The following is a 19568-nucleotide window of genomic DNA, read 5'->3' as shown; positions in this document are numbered from 1 at the left end:
TGACATCAATACTTCCATATAACATTGACACTTCCAGCTTATGAAATTTCAAAAACCATTTTAGATTAAAAATATTTAATGAAATTTATAGTTATATTGTTTGTGAAGAATTGCAGGTTAAATAATTTAAGACACTAATTATTCTTAAATCTCTAATAAGATAGCAGCCTATGTAGAATATATCTGAAACTTGTTCAAAAGAACTATTTGTATAGCATTATATGTGTTATCCTCTACAAGTTACATAGATTTTTCTTAATATATTTAAACAATATTGTATTCCTGGCATAGGAATTTTAAATTTTCTTTCACATTTTCTAGTAATTTATGCGGAGGCTGTGTTAGAGGTGTACTACTAGATTATACTATTTGGTTTGTTTGATTTATAATTACAGATATAACAAATTAATTACACATGAAGTATTTTATGAAAATAATTGGTTACAGCAGCTATATAGATTCTAAATGTAATTTAATACTTCAAAAATATCAATAAATAACATTTTTTAATAAAAATAATAGGGATACTTGTACAAAAATTTCCTTATTTTAATATCTTGATTATCTATTGAGTTCAATAAATTTGTATATTATTAGTTATATTATCTAATAGTATATAAATATATAATTATCTTTAATATTATTATCCTGTTTTGAAATAGTATGCAGGACAACTACTGAAACAGTTTTTAGATTGGTAGAAAAATATTTATATAACAAATATTCATTGTATATATGCACAGCAATAAACATGTGTATCTTTAAATGGGAAATGGTAACATAAAAATTTCCTTTTAGTATTTTTTGGTAATTCAAGTTGTGTATACAGAAATTTTTGCATTGTCGTTAATAAGAAAATTTATGTTTCATATTTACGAGTTTAGATTTTGTATCATTACTTTTTTTTGACAACACACAATTTTATATAAAATAATGTTGTTTAAATTTAATGTAAAAACAAATACGATATTATTAGTTATATCATGTATCTATTACATTATAAATGTATGATGTGTATGGAAAAAATATGAGATATTTTTATTTACTTCCATAGTAATGATAGTTATCCATGATTATAAATTCTAACTTTTTTTGAAGAGAGTGTTGCTAAATATAAATTATTACTAACATCAACTGCACACATATCCACTACAGGATCAGAAACAGGAAGACTATTTACTTGTTTTCCAGTAGATACACTCCATAATGATATACTGGTACTAGATTCTTGATATGCAGCAACTAATGTATCATTTTCAATATTTAAGTAACATGGTCGAGACAATAACTGTTGAGAATTACCAGCATGGAACGTATGTACTACATTACAAATTGTTGATTCCTCACTGTCTTTTTCTATAGTACATACTATGTGTCGTGCATGAGGCTGTCTAGCATTTGGTCGGGAAGATATTAAAGTATGATTATTCTTTTGATCGTAACACACAGATATAAACGGACCTTCAAGGAATATTTGTTTAGGTAAATATTTTGAGTCTTTCTGCTCATAAGCATAACATGTACTCAAATGGCATGCTATGAATCCACCCCGACTAATACCGCTACCCGGATTAAAAGGCACTGTTGCTAGAGAAACTACTGGTGATCTGTCGCCTGCATTGTCTAAAGTTTCAACAGCACCAGAAGTTTGTCTAATATCAAATTGTGTTATAGATCCATTTTGTGCACCCGCAAAAAATACATTTGAATTATTGCCTGACCAACAGCAGCTCCACAATGGAGATCCTGTTTGATAAGTATGCAAAATAATGTGATTTTGAATATCCATTAATTTTGCACATTTATCAAAACCAACACTAAGCAGCAACGAATGTTGAGTTGTATTAAATGTAATATCTCTTATAACTTGATTATGTAAAAGAATAAATTGACGTGGTTGAAATTTATCCGAGTCAATTTTTTTAATACCATAACCCGAAAATAACATATTAGTTGACTTCTGAGATACAACTAGGAATCCAAACCATGGGTTGTAGTCTAATACACGGCAACCGCCGTCCTTACATATCTCTATAGATCGATCTAAATGGAACTTTTTAATCATATGTTTAGAAATCTTCTGGTAAGAATGAACATTTATTTCTGATTGCTGACTTTCTAGTTCAGAGATCCTATTCCTCATACTAGCAATTTGCTGTTCAAATAACTTTTGTCTTAAAGTATATTTTGAAAGTTCCATTTCTATACGATTTTTTTCAGAACTAACATTATTTAATTGTTCTTTTAATTTATCCAATTCGCTGGTATCTATAGACGTTAACTTTTTGGCATACAACATTCTGATATCTTTCACAGCAGCTCTCCTATTACACTGTGGACAACGACGGTTGCCACTAGTGCAAGAAGTTTGTAACCATCTTAAAATGCAACTATATCCAAACAAATGTCCACATCGTAAACAACACAAACGATGATCCCCAGAACTAGTCCATAAATCCATGCATATTGGACAAGACTGGTCAGAATCAACATCAGATTCATTTAAAGTTGTTTCTTTTGCCTTTTTTGCTTTTGTTTCATTTTCATCATTGTCTTCTAAAATATTACATGCAATATTATTTTCTAAATAATGTGATATTTATATATTTAATACAACATACATGAAATTTAAAATGAACTTACTTGTATCTTCTGTTTGAACTTGGATTTCTAAGTCGTCAGCATTATCATTATCAGATTCTTCAGAATGACCTTCTACTACATGTTCCATTTGTGCTTCTCCTTCTTCTGCTGTAATATTTTATCAAAATTAGAATGAATAATTGTACTTTTGTATATACAAATACATATATATATATATAAATCCCTTTATTCTTTAATTTATAACATAAAAAGTGACTAATAAGGTTTATATTCTTTATAGCATAGAAAATAAAAAAATATTTTAATTATTTTTATGTTCAATCACACATGTACATGATTTTACTTGATACAACTTATCCTGTTAAGCGTTGTTTATTTGACATGCTGTTAATACTTACCCTCTATTTCCATAACCTCCATTTTATAAAAATCAAAAGCAATCTATCTATAGGTAAGTATTGGAAGTGCTTATTTTACTATAAGTAACTAGAATTTTTTAAAGATAAGAATGTACATATATTTTTCGCAAGAAACATAATAAATCAAATATGGCAATAAGTTTGTTTGTATACAACAGACATTTCGTGACCTTTCGTGAATGAATATATTACCATAAGAATCAAATATACAAAACGATTCTAAAATCGTATTACTTACAATGTCAAGCAATAAATGCTTTTTTTCTAATAATTAATGTCTTAATCTAACATTATTGCTTCGCAAACGTTTTCACCTAATCGTGAAAGATGTCATCCCAATTTTTGTAAGACCGTGTAATGTACTGTTTTTATATCAATAAAATCATGTTATTTACAAATGTTATTTACATCTATCTCAGGAGTAATCACCATTCAATTCCTTCATTACATTAGTTATTACAAACACTTTAATATACAATAAATAAAAAACTTTGTATTTTCCATTCATGCCCATGGTGTTGGCAATTCTTCCGACATCTTTAATTTGAAGAAATTTTTCTTTTTTTAACATTAATGTTTAATTAATGTTTTCATTTTGTATTATTTGTCACTATTATAAATTTAGAACAATTCTGATTTTTTATACATATCTTTTGTATAAATACATAGTTAGATATACCTTGGATACAGTTGATAAGTTTAAATATGTAGCTGTGTAACATAAAAATAAAAGACGTATGCTTTATATTCGTATTTGAAGAAATTGAAGGTTTTTCCGAGTAAGTGTCATATTTTGAGTTTTATTTTACTTTCTCTGACAATTTAACAAATTTATCCATCGATTGTTACATTAATATAGCATGTATTTCAGTTTCGAGATCTATAAAAATTAAACAAAAAAAAAGATAATTTCGATACAAAACTGGAGAAATCGTTCGACGCGATTTGATAGCGATACCGTTTCTTCAGTGAATAAACGAGAGGAAAGGGATCATTGTTCTTGAATCTACTATAGCTGTGTAAAGACCTTGTGTTCTTCAGCGAAGCAACGGTGTTGTATCGAAGGTAAAATAATGAAGGTAAAATATTGGTTAAATTTTTAATGTATATACTTGCAACTTTCTTTAACATCGAAGAATCATCTGTTCACGTAGAATGTATTTAATAAAAAGAAAATGTTAGATAAATTTAATTACATTTCAAAAATAGACAAATATTTAAAAATACGATTTAATTAATTTAGAAGCGGAGACCGTGTACGTGGAATATATCTCGTTCTCCAAGGAATTCACAGACACCTCCTCGTGCTCGCGAGCTCGATAATTGTCCTGTTAAAACCAAAAGTTTTCATGATTTGAAACGTTTGAAAAGAGGTAGCTCAAAATTACAAAAAAAAAGTACGGAATACAGGGAGTCTTCGTTGAAGAGAGATACGTTCAGCTCATTGGAATCTTTGTTCGATCTGAAAAAGCCTCTAAATTTACCGGACATATGCTCTTTAGCAATCGAGTATCATCAAGAGGGTCACGCGCTACCTTTTAAATCAAGAAATTCCAAGCATTCTAAAACCCTTGTAGAATCTTTATTTCTGCAACAAGTGGATCTTGAACCACACATTCTTAACCGGGTGTGATTTTGGTATTATTTGTATTCAAATTATGCAACAGTTAATAAGTAACTCCTTAGTATATTCACTAGTATTTGAAAATGGAAATCGATAGATTGTTGTAAGCTAACTTAAAATAATTTGGGTAGACTTACGAAATCGATGATTATAACGACAAATCGAAGGAGATTAAACAAAAATCGAATTTTCAACCACTAAAATTAGAAGAAATCGAGAATTCGGATCAAGCGGGAAGCGATTCACAGAAAAAGTATAAAATTATTTAGTTCTCGAGAACATTTTGTTAACATTGAATTATCTTATAATAAATTTATTCAATTATGAAGCATGGCCGAAGAAGAAAACGTTGACGAAGCTCTTCAAGATGAAGCGGAAGAATCAAAAGAAGAAGAAGAACCAATAGAAGAAGAAGAACCAATAGAAGAAGAAGAACCACAAAAGGAAGAGGAAGAAGGAACAGAATCTGTAGCAAAATCGGTATCAAGACCGGTATCAAGAATTGATACGGAAGAACTGCCTCCACCGTATCCGCTTCCTCCCGGTCTCGGTGAAGGTATGATATCGTAAATTCAGCAAAAGGTAGAAAAAATGCAATAAGATAATACAAAAAAATGTATAAAGTATAATCAATTTATGCATTGTTTAGGTGTGCCAATTAAACCTGGTGGACGACATGAATCGATATTGAGTTCATCTCCGTTGACTGATAGCGTTGTACTGTTGGAAATGAAGAAGGCGGATGAACGTTGCGTCGTTCTTGCAAGAGAAATTGATCAGCTAAAGGAAGAAATAGCCGCTCTTACAACTGTAATAGTTCTGGAAATAATAAACTAATGAAATTTGAAATTCGAAACATCGAACATCGAGATTTAAAAAGGATTGCTTTGTATTATAGAAAAAAGATTTAACCGACGAAGATACGTTAATAATACATGAGAAGCAGGACGAAGTGATGAAAAAACTGGCAGAATTTGAGCAGATAACGCGGAAAATACAACGAGTACTAGGCGTGTCCGATATCTCGAGTACTACTTTTGCTAGGATGTTCAATATGCAACCCATTATGAGACCCACCGCCGTAAGTATTCTTTATCGATCATCGAAGCAAGTAGCGCGGTGAAGTGTATAGGAAAAATAATTTCTAGATCATTACCGAAGAGGAAGAACTTGAAATAGCAAAGGAGAAAATAGATATGGTAGACGAAAAGACAGACATAGAGATAGAAAAGCTTAGAGAACGCTTCGACTTACCTCAAATAGAATATCCAGAAGATAGGTATGTTATATCATTTATTTTTTTTTTTTTTTTTTTAGAATACATTTTTAAAATTTGTATTATTGTTTAACTAGGCTTCCAAGAGTGATTGTTTGCGGAACTACGGAGGATGAAATTCCAAAGATTGTTGTGGCAGATAGTAAAAAGAAAGGAAAAGATAGATGTCTTCAAAATTTAACTGGAAAGTTAACAGAATCGTTAACTATGCAGGAAAAATTGGTATTGGAAAATGCACAGCTTGAAGGTGGCAAGTAAGTTTTATGAAACAACTTCATTTTACACAGCTATGAATTTCATAAATTATCTGTCGTTTCTCGACATAAAAAAAAAAAAAAAAAAATAGAAAATCGATAAAAAAAAATGTGAAAACTAATCAGTCTCCTTAACGACGATTGCATAGATTGTCGCTAATAGAAGCATGGTGACATAAACCATGTGATCTTGTCTTTGTTACAAAAATTAACTTACTGACGTGTTAGATACAAATTGGAAGAAGCATTGCTAGAAAAGGATACCGCCGTTGAAAGTCTTCAGAGGAAGGTATGCGGGTTGCAGGCTGAAATGAGAATAGTTGTGAAGGAAAATGTGGAATTGACACGTCAATTAGCTTGCTTGAATCAGCGAATCACTAGTCCTTGTTGTTACACACCTTGTTGCCCAGGTGGAATTTCGTCCGAAGTGTCAAGTCCGTCTCCTCTACGTTCGATTTCGTACACCACTACGTTACAGCAAGACGACGATTATTGTCGGTGCAAGTGTTGTCTTCAACCTCAAATCGCCGATACTTTGTCACCAATCGCAAATACTGTATGCGGTTTGTATCCCAATGACAAAGTTTTTAAGATTTTCCTTTGTATAATTTTTTTTTTGATTTAATATTAAAAATAAAATTTATAATGTGTTTCAGTGAGGCCGAATCATACATATTTACCTAGCGGAGGTGAGCTATGTCTATTATAATAAAAGAAAGTACTTTGTGTATTGAAAATTAATAAATACTATTATTTTAGATTCACCGAGACTCGCGGGTGGTGCGTCAATAACAGGAGCTTGCATTACAAGTGATTCATCTTCGCAAATCGATATGTGTTGTCGAAGTCCTGCCGCGGTTAAAACACTGTGTACAGGACCACCACCTCCTCCAAGAGGATCTTGCCCCGCTGAAATAGAGAACAAACTTGCGGCCTATGGGAACAGTACCAAACAGCTAGTACATCTTCGAAATATGCTGCAAGTTTGGTTTAATTTCTATGTTTATTTATTTGTATATTTTATAGGAACAACAATTGGGTACCATGGAATGCGAAGTACGTAATATGCAGATAGAGCTTGCTAATGTTCAACGAGAACGTCAACAATTGGAGCAACAACGCAAGTTGCTGAAATGTACTGGCCCTTGTGCGCCTTGTGGTTGTTGTCCTCCTCCATCTTTGGGCATGCAGCAGCCACCAAGCGCGACTCCTTACGTACCGTGTCCGGCTCCAATTACACAATCGCCTTCTATACCTCTTCCTAAGGTATCTATTCAATATTTCGATTAGCTTGATTGTAAAGATTGGTAAACGTTCAAAGATAAAATGTCGCATGCCGATAAAATTGTTGAAATGTCACAAATAATTTTCCACGAAATAAATATATTTTTCGAAAATTTTCAGATATTTTATTTTTATTAAGTGTGATATATTACATAACATGTAAGATCGTTTTTCGTCGTACGTAGATACCACCTGCTCCTTCTGCAACCTGTACTGGTCCTTGCATAAACGCTCCTATGGTAAGATTGAACTTCAGAAAAAGATTTAACATGAACTAAAGCAGCTATTTAAAAAAAGGGCGCTAGCACGTGTCCTCAGCAACAGTTACGTGACCTACGCGAACAATATGCACGTCTTCAAGATGATTACAAAAACAAATTATGCGAGGTTTCGTGTTTAAGAACAGATGCTGACAAGTTGAAACAACAAACGCGTGAATCTATCGAAGAGAAAGAAAAGTTGGAAATCAAACTCGTAGACACTCAAGAACGATTGAAGACAATGGAAGCTGAGAAAGAAAAATACGAAGGTGATTATTTGGAATGTTTCTCAATTTCAATGTTTTATATTATAACAATATAATTAATTTAAAACTAGGTTTTAAGGAACAGATGGTTGAGCAAGAGCAAACTTTGATCGTCTTCAAGCAACGTTTCCGAGAAGCTCAAGATGAACTTGAAGAATTACGATCCTTGATTCAAGATCAAGCCGCTCAGTTGGAGGACTATCGAAACAAATATTTACAGGTTCCTTTTTACCTTATATTTCCTTTAAATACGTTGTTATAGGTAAATATAAAAGTAACTGTGTAAAAACAGGCACAACAACAAGTGGAAGAACAACGGCGACAACTTGATCTAATGGAAATGGATAACGCACGGATGAATGAAAATGTCACCTTGGAAATAGGGAGAGTGAAAGTACGTAAATATTTACGTGTGCATGATTATCTTGATACATTTTACTATCTTTCGAATAGAATCAGTTCCAAGAGAAACTCGCAGAACTTGCGCCGTTGCCGGATATTCTAAAACAAACACAAGTGAAACTACAGGAAGCGCAACAGATGCGTTTGGTTGCAGAACGCAACTGCGAGGATCTTTCACGGGAAGTTATAGGTTGCAAAGATAAAATTCAAACATTGCAAAATCAATTGGACGTTTTGCGTAGCGAATATCAAGCACTGCAGGTTAATGTTTTCACATTTTTCTACCAGTTCTGGTCTTGTAAAAAAAACGGTACGTTTGTAAACAATATATGTATTTAGGATGAAAGAGGTCACGGTTCGGGACGATTCGATGAATTAGAAAGAAGAAATACTGAACTACGACATGAGAATGAACGTATGAAAAATACGCTTGCAAGATTTGAAGAGCACGAAGCACAATTGCAGAAACGCATCGATGAAAAAATGCACGAAGTTACACAGTTGACAGCAATGCTTGAACAGGTATTATTATTTATTATATTATATTATTGTATATTTCATTGGAAAATGTATAGTAATTCTAATAAATATTAAAGATTCGAGAAGATTCTGCGAGACAAGTAGCAAGAACGAAAGAAAGATGTGAAACTGTAAGGAGATCGATGCAAAGCCAAATTGCGGAAATGGAACGACAATTGGCTCAATGCAGAGCTACCGCAAGAGCTGCACAGAAAGATAGAGACGAAGTAATTTATCGTTCAAAAAGCTGACATTCCTTTCTAGACATTAATTTAACTTATCTATTGCTTTATTCCTCTTAGATAAGACAGAAAATGCAGGGTCAAATAAACAACTTAAACGAGGCGTTTGAGCAAGCTCAAGGTCGGATAAGATCACTACAAGGTCACGTAAATTATTTGAAAACATCTTACACTAATATCTTTAAGGGACAAGGAGAGATGCCGCCCGGTGTTTTGCCTGGAGAGGCTGGGACAGGATTCGATTCCTGCGACTGCAATTATTAATAGGAAATTAATATATTATCTATATCAATATTTTATTGATATAGAAGTGAAAATCGTCGCACTGACTTGTTTAAATTACATGTGAAGTATCTGTTTTCATTTCTAGAATGTAAAAAAATTGTCTAGTTTGTATTCGTAAATATATTACAAAATAGTAAAAATTTATACAATGTAAGACTGATGAAATTCACTTGTTGTTACATTAATCAATGTCGCAAAAATTGAATCATTATAATACGAATGACATCTGTTACAATGTAGCAGTTTTTTTATTTATGTATTTTATTGTAATAAATTGTTCATGTAACCCTTATATGCAATGAAGTAGAAGAGGTAAATAAGAATTTTTGATGATAGTGCAAATCGATTTAAAGAAATTAAAATAGTGATCTGTACAAGGAAAAAGCACTTATTTAGTATTATATAAGTTTCATTAGTTCGTATCCACAGAATGAAGCATATTGAGCATATCTAGGATTGCGTCTGAACGCGATCTTACTCTTTCCATTTCCAATCGAAATTCTTCAAGTTGAGATTCAATTCTACGTGCATATGCATGGCAACACCTGTAAGTAAAAGTAATAACGTATTCCATGTATATATCATGTTTTTATGATAGTGTACAATATAGTTACCTGTCATTGCATTGCGTAGAAGTGGAACATGTAGGCCCGAGTGTAGGAGAAGAAATCTTAATTTGTGGAGGATCATTTGCCATAGAAGGTGTTCCTTTTCGAAATCCACTTTTACTTAAACTAACAGTACTATTATTACGGCAATCTCCACATCCCTTTAAAAGATCCATAAGAATTCCTCTTACCCTTTTACCACTTAATCTTCGTTGTCTCGTCTGTACATAAAGAAACAAACGTTACATGAACATAAAGTTTTTGATAAATTTGTTAAGATTATATTTATGCTTTTATTATCTTACTTCAGGCGTTTCATTAGATCGTTTAATTGGAATTAGAGCCTCTTCTTCATCATCGCGTGAAGGGCTGTGATTACATATATGTTTGTCAGAATGCTCGTGAATATTTATATTGTCCAAAGATGATTTACATCTATATGAAATATCTCTAACAGGATTACAGTATTTCGAGCCTGGACTTTTATCCACTACATTTTGAAGTGAACATCGACACGCATGATATTTGCAAGTTACTTTGCTCATTTCGGTAGTGGCGTCCATATAGTTTTCGTGTAAATGATTTTTCGAATCTGGGGTAAATGTATTTTTACATGAATCTCTCCGAATTCCATTACTGTGAAACTTATCTTTACAATGCTTAAGACTAACATCATGCTTTTGTGTCTCATGATATAAACCACAACTACATCCTTTATCTGTGACTCCAATATGATGTGTATAACAGGAATGTAATTTTTCTTGTGAACTCGATGCATCTTTACATGTTGGCCATTCTTGATGATATTTTGAAGAATTACAGTTTTCACAAGAAGGAACACAAATATTTGGGCTGAGAGAATTACTCATATGTCTTTTGTCATTTACATCTTCTATTGATGAAGACGCCTTTGTTGAATTTAATGATAAAGAATGACAACATTGAGGAATATTGGACCTACTGAATTTGTTTGGAACTTTCTGCTTTTTATTAGTTGAACACACAAGCGGACTTCCATTAAATCTCGTTTGTGATGTATTCTGCCAAGTCTGACACATTCTCTGTTCATTTGATTTTACACAGACTTCCATATCATCTTCGTTATCGCTTATAGATTCATGACCTACCTCTTTACCCCAAACACTAATCGTTCCATTTATTTCAGACATTCTTACTTCAAGATTACCCAATAAATATGGACCACATTCTTGAATGCGATTTTTTTCATTATCTAATCCATCTTTTATAGGTTCTTCTGCTTGAATTAAGAAACTTCTATTTTTGCTATTTTCATCTTCCCTGTATATGAAACATTTTACACTGTCCTCATGATCATCTGTCTGTTGTATCTTATTTTCTGCAGATGTAGAACCATTAATATCTTTATTGACCGATGTATCTTCTATTTGTTCTGATTTTGACGTTGCATGTTCCTCAGAATATTTAAATTCTACATCAGTTGTATCAGTACTATTTTTTCTCTCAGATTCTACAGTTGTATGAGGTATTTTGAAAGGTTGAACAGAAGTAGATGTATCAAGCATTTCTGTAGCTTTTCTTTTTTTGGAACTTGATGCACGAATTGGAGAATTGTATTCTATATTTGATATCTGATCTGTAGAATTTTCATTTAATCGTTTCTTGATATTTCTTACTAAAGGACTTTCAACTTTTGTCTTCCCTTGGGTTATATTTGAAAGTGTTTGCAAAATTCGAGATGAAGTAATAAATGTTCGAGATAATGGATGTGCTAATTTTCTTGGAGTATTCCCATCAGTGAGTATAATACTATCATCAGAATTAAGAATTGGTGTCAAATCAGGGAGCTTAATGGATATAGCTGGGCTATAAGCACTATCTGCCCATTGATCAGTAGAACTTGCTGTAGATGCAACACTACTAGTAGATATTTTATTGTTTGCTTCTCCTGAAGTTACAGTATCTTGATTAGAAGTAGATTCTGAAACTGTTTCAGTTTGTACAAATGCAGTTTTCATTTCACATGTTTTATTCTGATCCTCATATTTTGCTAAAGATTTTTTTAGATTATCCAATTCTTGTTTCATTTTTATATTTTCTGCCAATACTTTTTGGTAGGCATCTCGTAAATTAATAAATTGTGCGTCTTTCTCATTGAGTTGAGTTTTCAACTCAATTATTTCAGTGTTCTCGGCATTTATTCTATTAGTTGCATTAATTTTTGTAAAATTTAAGTTTTCTGGTTCATCTTGTATTATGCGGATACTTTTAACGTTTGCAATTTTTAAAGGACAGTTAATATTGTTATCAATTTCTTGTGAACTAATCATTTCTGCTTCATTATATATTTCTGTTTCGTTCATTTTTTCTTGTCTTTGTTCAGGTAATTCTTCTCCTTGTTCCATATTAGAGGCACTGTGCATGTATTCTTCATAGCTTAACGTACGTAAATTAATAAATGTGGGCGTTGTCTGATGTCCATTAATTAGAGAAGGTTGATTTATGCTACCAAATCTCATATTTCTATCTAAAGCATTTTGATATTCGATATGACGGATATTGACATCTACTGAACCATTTCGTTTTTCTAATTTATCATCGGAATTCTGCACTCGTTTCTCATTTGGTATATCATTATATTCAGTGTCCTTTCGAATATGTTTATAATCATTTTCAATAATTCTGTTGGAGGTTTTATTATTTTCTCCATTTTCCAATATTTGTGCTGTATTGTATATTAAATTATCATTTTCAGCTTCATCACGTTGTAAATTCTGAATAGCTTTCTCAGCATAATCTTTTATGGTTTTATTAACTCTTGCTTTCAATTGCTCAGTGTCATTGTCTATAAGCAAAAAGTAAAAGTTATAGTTTACATTGATTACGTATTTGCCTTAGAACTTGGTTATTCATTCACATACAAGAATGTCACAAACAATATTTGACTGTATCATAGCATTTAGGCCAATGCTTACTGGAGAGTATGGGATATTATTGGAAAGCTTATGAGTGGCAGAGCCCAATAAGGATGGTCACATCTTCTGAAAATGCTCCATTCAGAAAATATAGATAATATCGCCGCCAAAATTCTCTCGACGACCGTTTGCATTTGTACCGGGTCTACACATTTTAATCTATACTTTTCGAATGGGATATGTGCAGTAGCCATGACCAGTCTTGTTGGACTTCTATGCTTATAAGCTTTCATGGTGAACCATATTCTCTAGTGTTTTTTTGTCTAAATACCATAATGCAGCCCAGTACTTTATTGAATTATGTAAAGACATTTCAAATCATAACAACTATAATAGACATCGAATATATTTTCCTAATATGAATATTTCAATTCAAATATAATTCGATAAACATATTTCTTACTTTCATTGCTTGCATGATTTTTATTCATTATAAATTCTTGCTCTTTAATACGCTTTTCCATAGATCTTCTAGTTTGTTCTTTTATACCTTTTATGTACTGTTTCACTTTACTTTCCACGTGTTGATACTTAACTGACATCATTTGCTTTTTTTGTGCAATAGAATATGGCATTGGATTTTGCTGCATACCTAAATAATTATGTCTGAAAATGTTCATGCTATGTCTTTTTCTATTATGTGACAAATGAACATTGTTTTTTGAAATGCTTAAATCTTGTAATGATAAACTCCTCTCTTTATGGTGTTGCTTTAATCTTTTGTTTAAGACAAAATCATCAGATACTCTATCAAAGCACTCCAGATCATATTCTGTCTCAACATCTTCATCGTCGTCATTATGTAGTCTCAAAAGGTTTCCTTCGTCATCATCATCATCATCTTCTTCTTCCTCCTCATCTATCATTGCATTTTCATGATCATTTTCAAGATCCATTTCATCCATATCTGCATACATATATGTATATACATTGCAATGTAGAAACGAGGTTTTATTATTTACTTACCTTCACTATCTGCATATTCATCTTCCTCTTCATCGTTGTATGGATGGTTACTTTCTTCATCATTGTATGGATGAGTACTTTCTTCACCAGAAGACAGTACATAGATACTGCCGCCTCCTTGATCATCGCTGGGATAAGGACTTCGACTGTGGTCTTCTTCTATTGGGATTCTATCCGCTTGTTTTGTATTACTGATATCTGAATCTTCGCGTTTTGAGGGAGTAGATACACTGATATACGTTGGCATTTCTTCATCCTCCAACATTGGTTGTTCTGTGTCATTGTTTAACATGCTTGTTTCACATTTTGATTGTTCTTTATTGTGATTTTCTGCATGCTTTTGTGACTCCGTTTCATCCGAAGTACGTTCATTTCTTTGCGACATTGTGCAAGTTGATACTGAACACAGAAAACGTATTACAATTATATAAAATTATACGAGGATAAAAAATTTAAAATAATGCAAACGGGTATTGGATTTGCGCCACTTTGTTTTTTAAATATTTAACGTCTGCGATTGCACTTTTCCGACGACCGCCATTACAACTGCCGCTGATCACACCTGCACTTCAGTCCATCTGTACATTCTACATTTTTATCAAATGCACATCATTTATTCTATATTCGTTCAACAATAATTACATTTTTAAATATTATTTTCAACTAACAAACTTTATTTCTTTATCAATTGGTGTTAATCATGTATAACACAACCTTCACCACGCAATTAAACTCATAATTATTAAGGCTAATGACCCACGAATACACAGGAGTGTACTTTGCATAGCATTTAAGAGGCACCTGCTCTACATTCTGCTTTTTACATTACGTTTGGCATAAATTTTATTTTTTGTGAATACTTGTTATTGATATTACTGATATTAATATACATATTCATAACAAGCAAATATTTTTATATCAATGGAATGATCGTTTCTTTCGATTTCTCGATGCATAATATTATAAGATTAATAATTGCGAAGATTTGTAGAAGAACTTTTGTAAATTATAAAATATCGATGAAGAGATGAAACTATTACAATGTATAACTGTTTTTTAAATTAAATTTTGAATTCGGAAATTTCTATTTTGCAACATGCATACACTACTGATCACTTGAATAGAAGGAACGTGGAACGAAGTTGTAATGTCGTTTAAGTTGTTTCTATGCGCAGTGAACGATATTTTGTTTGTAATTATATAATAATAATTAATAGTATTGTAAGGCGGCATAATTTTACGAAAAATAAAAAAAAACATGTCTATCGAAAGTAGCAGTATTCCCGTGACCATTGAATTCGGGTAATATGGAATCGATACTTAACCTAACTCTTCTTGCGATCGTAACAATATACATGTATATCGAATTATTAAATAATTTCAGAGGTGGGGCAGAATTACTTTTCGACAAAAAGAAAAAGCACTCTGTGAACTTACCTGGAAACGAATGTAAGTTCTATAAAATTTCTCCCAGTGTAAAATATTAATTCGTGATATGAAATTTTATAGGGACTATACAAAAGTTACTTTTCTGGATAAAAGATAACCTTCTAAAAGAACGACCGGAACTTTTTATGCAAGGAGACACCGTGTAAGTTATTAAATCATATATTTTTACGTTAACGGTAGAACCATTTCAAGTAATTGTTCAAAATGTTTCACCAATTGATACTCCGACACTCGTGTTGTACCTCGTACTTCTTACTATAAACACAATACGTTATTATTGTATTAATTCGCACTTGCCAATTCTATGATATATAAGATCAACATGGCACCTTACGAGTTTCACAGTTTTAATCGAGAGGGCACCACAGTTCACATTAATGAAGTTACAACTACAGAGATAGCTCATTCATTCAAACATGTAAACATTTTTGTGTCTAGATATATATAAATAGTACATGTACACGCTTATTTTATATACTATTTTATGTTCATAGGCGACCAGGAATTTTGGTACTTGTAAATGACACCGATTGGGAATTATTGGTAAGCATAAAATTATTCGCATCATACTTAAAAAAGTTGTTCTTAATAACATTTAAAATTAGTAGTGCATTACTGATACCAGCTATAATACCCAGACACTTTCACGTGTTACGTGAATTTTCGATTACGTGTTATGATTTTTCAATTTTTCTTTTTTATTTTCCTCCTATTTATACGAGAAACTATAAAAAGTAGTCATGTGGGATGTCAATAACGCGTTGATCGTAATCGAGATGGGGTAAGACACCTGTTTCTGAACAATTGACAAACGTCTAGCGAGAGTATTCTATCGTGGAACTTTTTGCGAGACGCATAATCGACCTACTGTGAGGTGGTTGGTTTGGACTGTAACTGGAGGATGGAAAGTAAGAGAGAAAAGATGAAAGGGCGCAAATGATCTTGAAGGCTTGCCACACCCACGGCAGAATTATCATTTTAAATTTGTAAATGTACAAAACTCGACCGCTATTAGACTCCGCTTCCTTAAGCGCGTTCGAGGAAAGAAAGAAGCCTCGAGAAGCGAGCTATGGAGGAGTCGGAGAGCAGGCGCGGAAAGGATGATGGTTTCAGCCATTATTATGATAATACCGACGTTTCTCGAGGTTTCGTATGCTTCGATCGTACTACTATTCCTTGTTCTGTCTTCTTTTCGCTCCATTTTTGCGGTACTTGCATTTATGTCGGTGCATTTTTATCGTCTTGATATACGTTTCGTCTTACATTTTTATCTTATTAAAAAAAAAACAAATTGCAGGAAGTAAATTACAATTTTATTAGAAGAAACGAAGAAGTTAATATCGATAACGGTAATTTTATGAAAATTTCCAGGACGAGAGCAATTACAAGATAAATTCAGGCGACACGATATTGTTTATATCCACCTTACACGGAGGATAGGACGCATTTTTACGCAAGAAGACAAGACGGCGACTCACGAAGAGGAAATCAAAGATGGTGGTGCACGACTTGATTCGATCGCTGCGGGCAAAATGATAATTTCGCGGGACACTTGTTTGTGTAAAGTACGCGCACACGTGCACACTGTCAGAGAATAAAATGCTCATTCGCACGACGTACGTTTGAGATGTTCCACGTAACGACTATGATATTACGGCTGACACGTTGGCCGTTTTCCAAGAAACCTCGTATTATTGCCCCTTCTCTACCTTACCAATCTTTTCTCGCTTCATAGCCAATGGGCCATATCCTGTTCCCCGTTTCCACTAGTGGAGACACGACTTGTCTATCTCGGTACTTAACCCTTACCATTCTCGTCCTGGTATACAGCTATGCCCGCGTTACTTCGTAATTAATATTGGAGAAGATCGAATGAGAAAATAGGAAGAAATTATTGATTCTTGTCTTCATAGAATTTCCCTCTTGGCGACTTTGACAAAAAAGAAGAAGAAGAAAGAAAGGAAGAAAAACGAAGAGAAAAGAGGAGAGGAATTAGCTTCCGGTAACTGCGTAGGAAAATTAGTTTCGATACAGGAGCGGAGATTATGCGCGTGCGTCGTGATCAGTTCACATCGAGAGTTAGTTGTTGGTCCCTGGTAGCTCTATTAAAAGTAACGATCGTGTTCCAACTTGATAGAAAGAAGGGAGAAAGATAAATAGAGAGGGAGTAAGAAAGAGATCTTTTCATGGAAAAAATGAGGAAACTTGGGTGAACTTCCTCTTCTGTATAATTAATTACCGGTGGTAGTAGTTCTTTACGGTACACGATAAAGATCGTATCGAAGGTTTTTCAACTTGCTCGACCGAGTGAAGTTAATCAAGCCTGCTACTCGCTGCCACGATGTCTGCGATTCCCCTTTTGCTCATCGATCGACCGTGCTCCCAGCATCGTGCTCTGCGTTCCGTTTAATATGATCCGCGAGGGCAGCGACGCGTCTCTGAACTAGATTTCCGCGATATCGTGGTCGGTCAGCCGTTGATGGAGGTCGATAGACGAGTCGCTTCATCATATAATAAACTAACGAGAAACAATGCCGCCAATTAATCACGGGCCCGCATTGCGCGGTGAAATTCGACGAAAACGGTCTAACGAGCATCGGTTGGGGAGCAATCGATGTTGCGGCTCGAAAATTTCGAGCCAGTCAGACGTTAATTGCAGGTGAGAAAGTTCGTCGACTTTCGATTGAGTCACGTATCTGCTTTTCATATATATCAGAAGGGAAGAACCTTTGTACATGATATTTGTATGAAATAACAAAAGATTCTTATAAACTCCAACGAATTCGTCTAATGTATTTTCGATAAATCAGAAATTTAAACGTATTTTGTTAGTTTATATTTCCAACTGATTCTTAACTCGTTAATTTGCTTCTCATCTTTCTTTCGTTTTTTTTTTTTTTGCCATAATGTTAGCGTAAGTGCATTCGTGTGTCGTCTGTGCCACTACGTATCTGTATTTTGCACACCAACACAATGCATTTTCAGGCATGGAGATGCGTAACCCATGCCCCCCTGTGAAACCAAGTGTCTCGATTGCTAATGGTTCGGCAGGGTTGGATGGTCCAGTGATTAATTGTGTCAGCCCTGATTACGTTACAGAGGATGCAGATCCACTATATTATATACGATCGTACATGCGTGTACCTCGCGGCCAGTCCGTAACACGTGCGTCGAACGCACTTGTGCGTGTTAGGTGGCTGTCGGAGGAGTTGCAACGTGGCCGCCTAACTGGTAGAAACGCGTCTGGTTGACGTTCGATGACGTTGCTAATACGCAATTCTGTATCACCCATATGTATAAATCCCCAAGAAATGGTAAATCATGTTAAATGTTATATATATCGATACAATTCTAAATATAAAATATCGAAGCGTAAAATTAGAAGAACACGCGCAATGAAGAAAAGACAAGGGGAATTCTGGTCCTGTATATTAATATAATTCTATATCGTTTAACATCCTACGTCGATTGATTTATATCCAATTAAACATTTCGCCTGAAATTTACATCTAAATTTGAATAGACGTGTTGAGCATTGCTGAATATCGATGTAATTTATTAATTGATGTTCCAATTAATCTCAGCATTTCAGCTCGTAAATATTCAACTCGATAACGTCGTGGTCGCATAAATAATCCTCCAAGAGTGGAACTATTTCTCGGTAACAATTCGCTGTGCTGTGGCAGGCAGCATTACCTTAACGAGTTCCAAGTTTTAAAAAAGACGGTAACTGGACTAAAAGAAGTAATTATAGGCGGAACGGAAGGCTCAACGTCGATTCATTTGTGACTGGTCTCATTAGTGGCTTAATTTCCCGAGGGTCGGGGGATACTTGCCGCGAAATTTTCGGAATTTCTCGATGCCAGACGGTGGATTCGTATCTTTGTCCGGTCCGAAGAAATTAGGCTGGAACATGAATCCCTTTGAAATTAGGTTTCCCGACTAAAGATATTCGCGAAGATGAAATCGAGCGAGTCGGTATCGTCGCGAATTAAAGTTTCGTGTTGCTCCGCTAACGGTCGTTTCACTTTGAAAACGCGCGTATAATTTCTGTTATCTGTCCGTGCCGTGGTGCCACGAAATATAAAATAATAAAGGCAACGCGAAGCGACTAAGAACTTCGGCTATTACGATGAAACAGTTGCGCGCAAACGCG

At 33.7% G+C, this 19568-nt stretch overlaps 5 protein-coding genes across 10 annotated transcripts; 3 read left to right on the top strand and 2 right to left on the bottom strand.

Moving 5' to 3' along the window:
* Positions 1-641: 641 nt before the first annotated feature.
* LOC117233382 (E3 ubiquitin-protein ligase RFWD3-like) lies at positions 642-3467 on the bottom strand. Of its 3 annotated transcripts, none has more exons than XM_033493629.1 (3): positions 3262-3467; positions 2644-2751; positions 642-2556 (listed from the first exon to the last, which is right to left on the bottom strand). In XM_033493629.1, the coding sequence occupies exons 2-3, from the start codon at positions 2729-2731 to the stop codon at positions 1064-1066; spliced, it is 1581 nt and encodes a 526-aa protein (XP_033349520.1). In that variant the 5' UTR covers positions 2732-2751; positions 3262-3467; the 3' UTR covers positions 642-1063. The 3 variants fall into 3 exon arrangements, with proteins under 3 accessions (XP_033349520.1, XP_033349521.1, XP_033349519.1); XM_033493630.1 differs by having other exon boundaries at positions 2644-2748; XM_033493628.1 differs by lacking the exon at positions 3262-3467 and adding an exon at positions 3003-3039.
* Positions 3031-4808, top strand: LOC117233386. 2 transcript variants are annotated; one of them, XM_033493641.1, is made up of 3 exons: positions 3031-3055; positions 3895-4102; positions 4267-4808. In XM_033493641.1, exons 2-3 carry the CDS (start codon positions 4097-4099, stop codon positions 4654-4656), a joined length of 396 nt encoding a protein of 131 aa, XP_033349532.1. In that variant the 5' UTR covers positions 3031-3055; positions 3895-4096; the 3' UTR covers positions 4657-4808. The 2 variants fall into 2 exon arrangements, with proteins under 2 accessions (XP_033349532.1, XP_033349531.1); XM_033493640.1 differs by lacking the exon at positions 3031-3055 and adding an exon at positions 3632-3802.
* Positions 4809-4854: 46 nt separating this feature from the next.
* On the top strand, positions 4855-9738 carry LOC117233381. Its single transcript, XM_033493627.1, has 17 exons — positions 4855-5203; positions 5297-5457; positions 5546-5728; positions 5796-5926; positions 6001-6177; positions 6406-6740; positions 6834-6866; positions 6937-7136; positions 7204-7443; positions 7647-7700; positions 7759-7990; positions 8059-8207; positions 8280-8381; positions 8441-8650; positions 8729-8911; positions 8986-9135; positions 9211-9738. The coding sequence occupies exons 1-17, from the start codon at positions 4978-4980 to the stop codon at positions 9412-9414; spliced, it is 2970 nt and encodes a 989-aa protein (XP_033349518.1). The 5' UTR covers positions 4855-4977; the 3' UTR covers positions 9415-9738.
* Positions 9665-15539, bottom strand: LOC117233380 (kinesin-related protein 4-like). Of its 3 annotated transcripts, none has more exons than XM_033493623.1 (6): positions 15401-15539; positions 13964-14362; positions 13401-13904; positions 10349-12867; positions 10050-10264; positions 9665-9980 (listed from the first exon to the last, which is right to left on the bottom strand). In XM_033493623.1, the coding sequence occupies exons 2-6, from the start codon at positions 14346-14348 to the stop codon at positions 9848-9850; spliced, it is 3756 nt and encodes a 1251-aa protein (XP_033349514.1). In that variant the 5' UTR covers positions 14349-14362; positions 15401-15539; the 3' UTR covers positions 9665-9847. The 3 variants fall into 3 exon arrangements, with proteins under 3 accessions (XP_033349514.1, XP_033349516.1, XP_033349515.1); XM_033493625.1 differs by having other exon boundaries at positions 13488-13904; XM_033493624.1 differs by having other exon boundaries at positions 13401-13856.
* Positions 15073-18235, top strand: LOC117233387 (ubiquitin-related modifier 1). Its single transcript, XM_033493642.1, has 5 exons — positions 15073-15265; positions 15348-15412; positions 15473-15554; positions 15907-15955; positions 16784-18235. Exons 1-5 carry the CDS (start codon positions 15222-15224, stop codon positions 16850-16852), a joined length of 309 nt encoding a protein of 102 aa, XP_033349533.1. The 5' UTR covers positions 15073-15221; the 3' UTR covers positions 16853-18235.
* Positions 18236-19568: the final 1333 nt, after the last annotated feature.

The sequence above is a fragment of the Bombus vosnesenskii genome, unplaced genomic scaffold (genome assembly GCF_011952255.1).
Source record: "Bombus vosnesenskii isolate JDL3184/JDL3185 unplaced genomic scaffold, Bvos_JDL3184-5_v1.1 scf7180000013295, whole genome shotgun sequence".
NCBI classification, from domain to species: Eukaryota; Metazoa; Arthropoda; class Insecta; order Hymenoptera; family Apidae; genus Bombus; species Bombus vosnesenskii.
The sequence above is the reverse complement of the archived record's forward strand: the minus strand, read 5'-3'. Positions and strand labels throughout refer to the sequence as shown.

Coding starts and splice junctions, on each gene's coding strand:
- LOC117233382 (XM_033493628.1), bottom strand. CDS start 3,024: ATGGAGGTTATGGAAATAGAGG. Junction 2,752..3,002: donor GGAGGTTATGGAAATAGAGG/GTAAGTATTAAC, acceptor AAAATATTACAG/CAGAAGAAGGAGAAGCACAA. Junction 2,557..2,643: donor AGTTCAAACAGAAGATACAA/GTAAGTTCATTT, acceptor GTAATATTTTAG/AAGACAATGATGAAAATGAA.
- LOC117233381 (XM_033493627.1), top strand. CDS start 4,978: ATGGCCGAAGAAGAAAACGTTGACGAAGCTCTTCAAGATGAAGCGGAA. Junction 5,729..5,795: donor CCATTATGAGACCCACCGCC/GTAAGTATTCTT, acceptor AATAATTTCTAG/ATCATTACCGAAGAGGAAGA. Junction 8,382..8,440: donor TGGAAATAGGGAGAGTGAAA/GTACGTAAATAT, acceptor TCTTTCGAATAG/AATCAGTTCCAAGAGAAACT.
- LOC117233380 (XM_033493623.1), bottom strand. CDS start 14,348: ATGTCGCAAAGAAATGAACGTACTTCGGATGAAACGGAGTCACAAAAG. Junction 13,905..13,963: donor TGAATATGCAGATAGTGAAG/GTAAGTAAATAA, acceptor ATATGTATGCAG/ATATGGATGAAATGGATCTT. Junction 9,981..10,049: donor TCTACGCAATGCAATGACAG/GTAACTATATTG, acceptor TTTTACTTACAG/GTGTTGCCATGCATATGCAC.
- LOC117233387 (XM_033493642.1), top strand. CDS start 15,222: ATGTCTATCGAAAGTAGCAGTATTCCCGTGACCATTGAATTCGG. Junction 15,266..15,347: donor CCCGTGACCATTGAATTCGG/GTAATATGGAAT, acceptor AAATAATTTCAG/AGGTGGGGCAGAATTACTTT. Junction 15,555..15,906: donor TTTATGCAAGGAGACACCGT/GTAAGTTATTAA, acceptor TTATGTTCATAG/GCGACCAGGAATTTTGGTAC.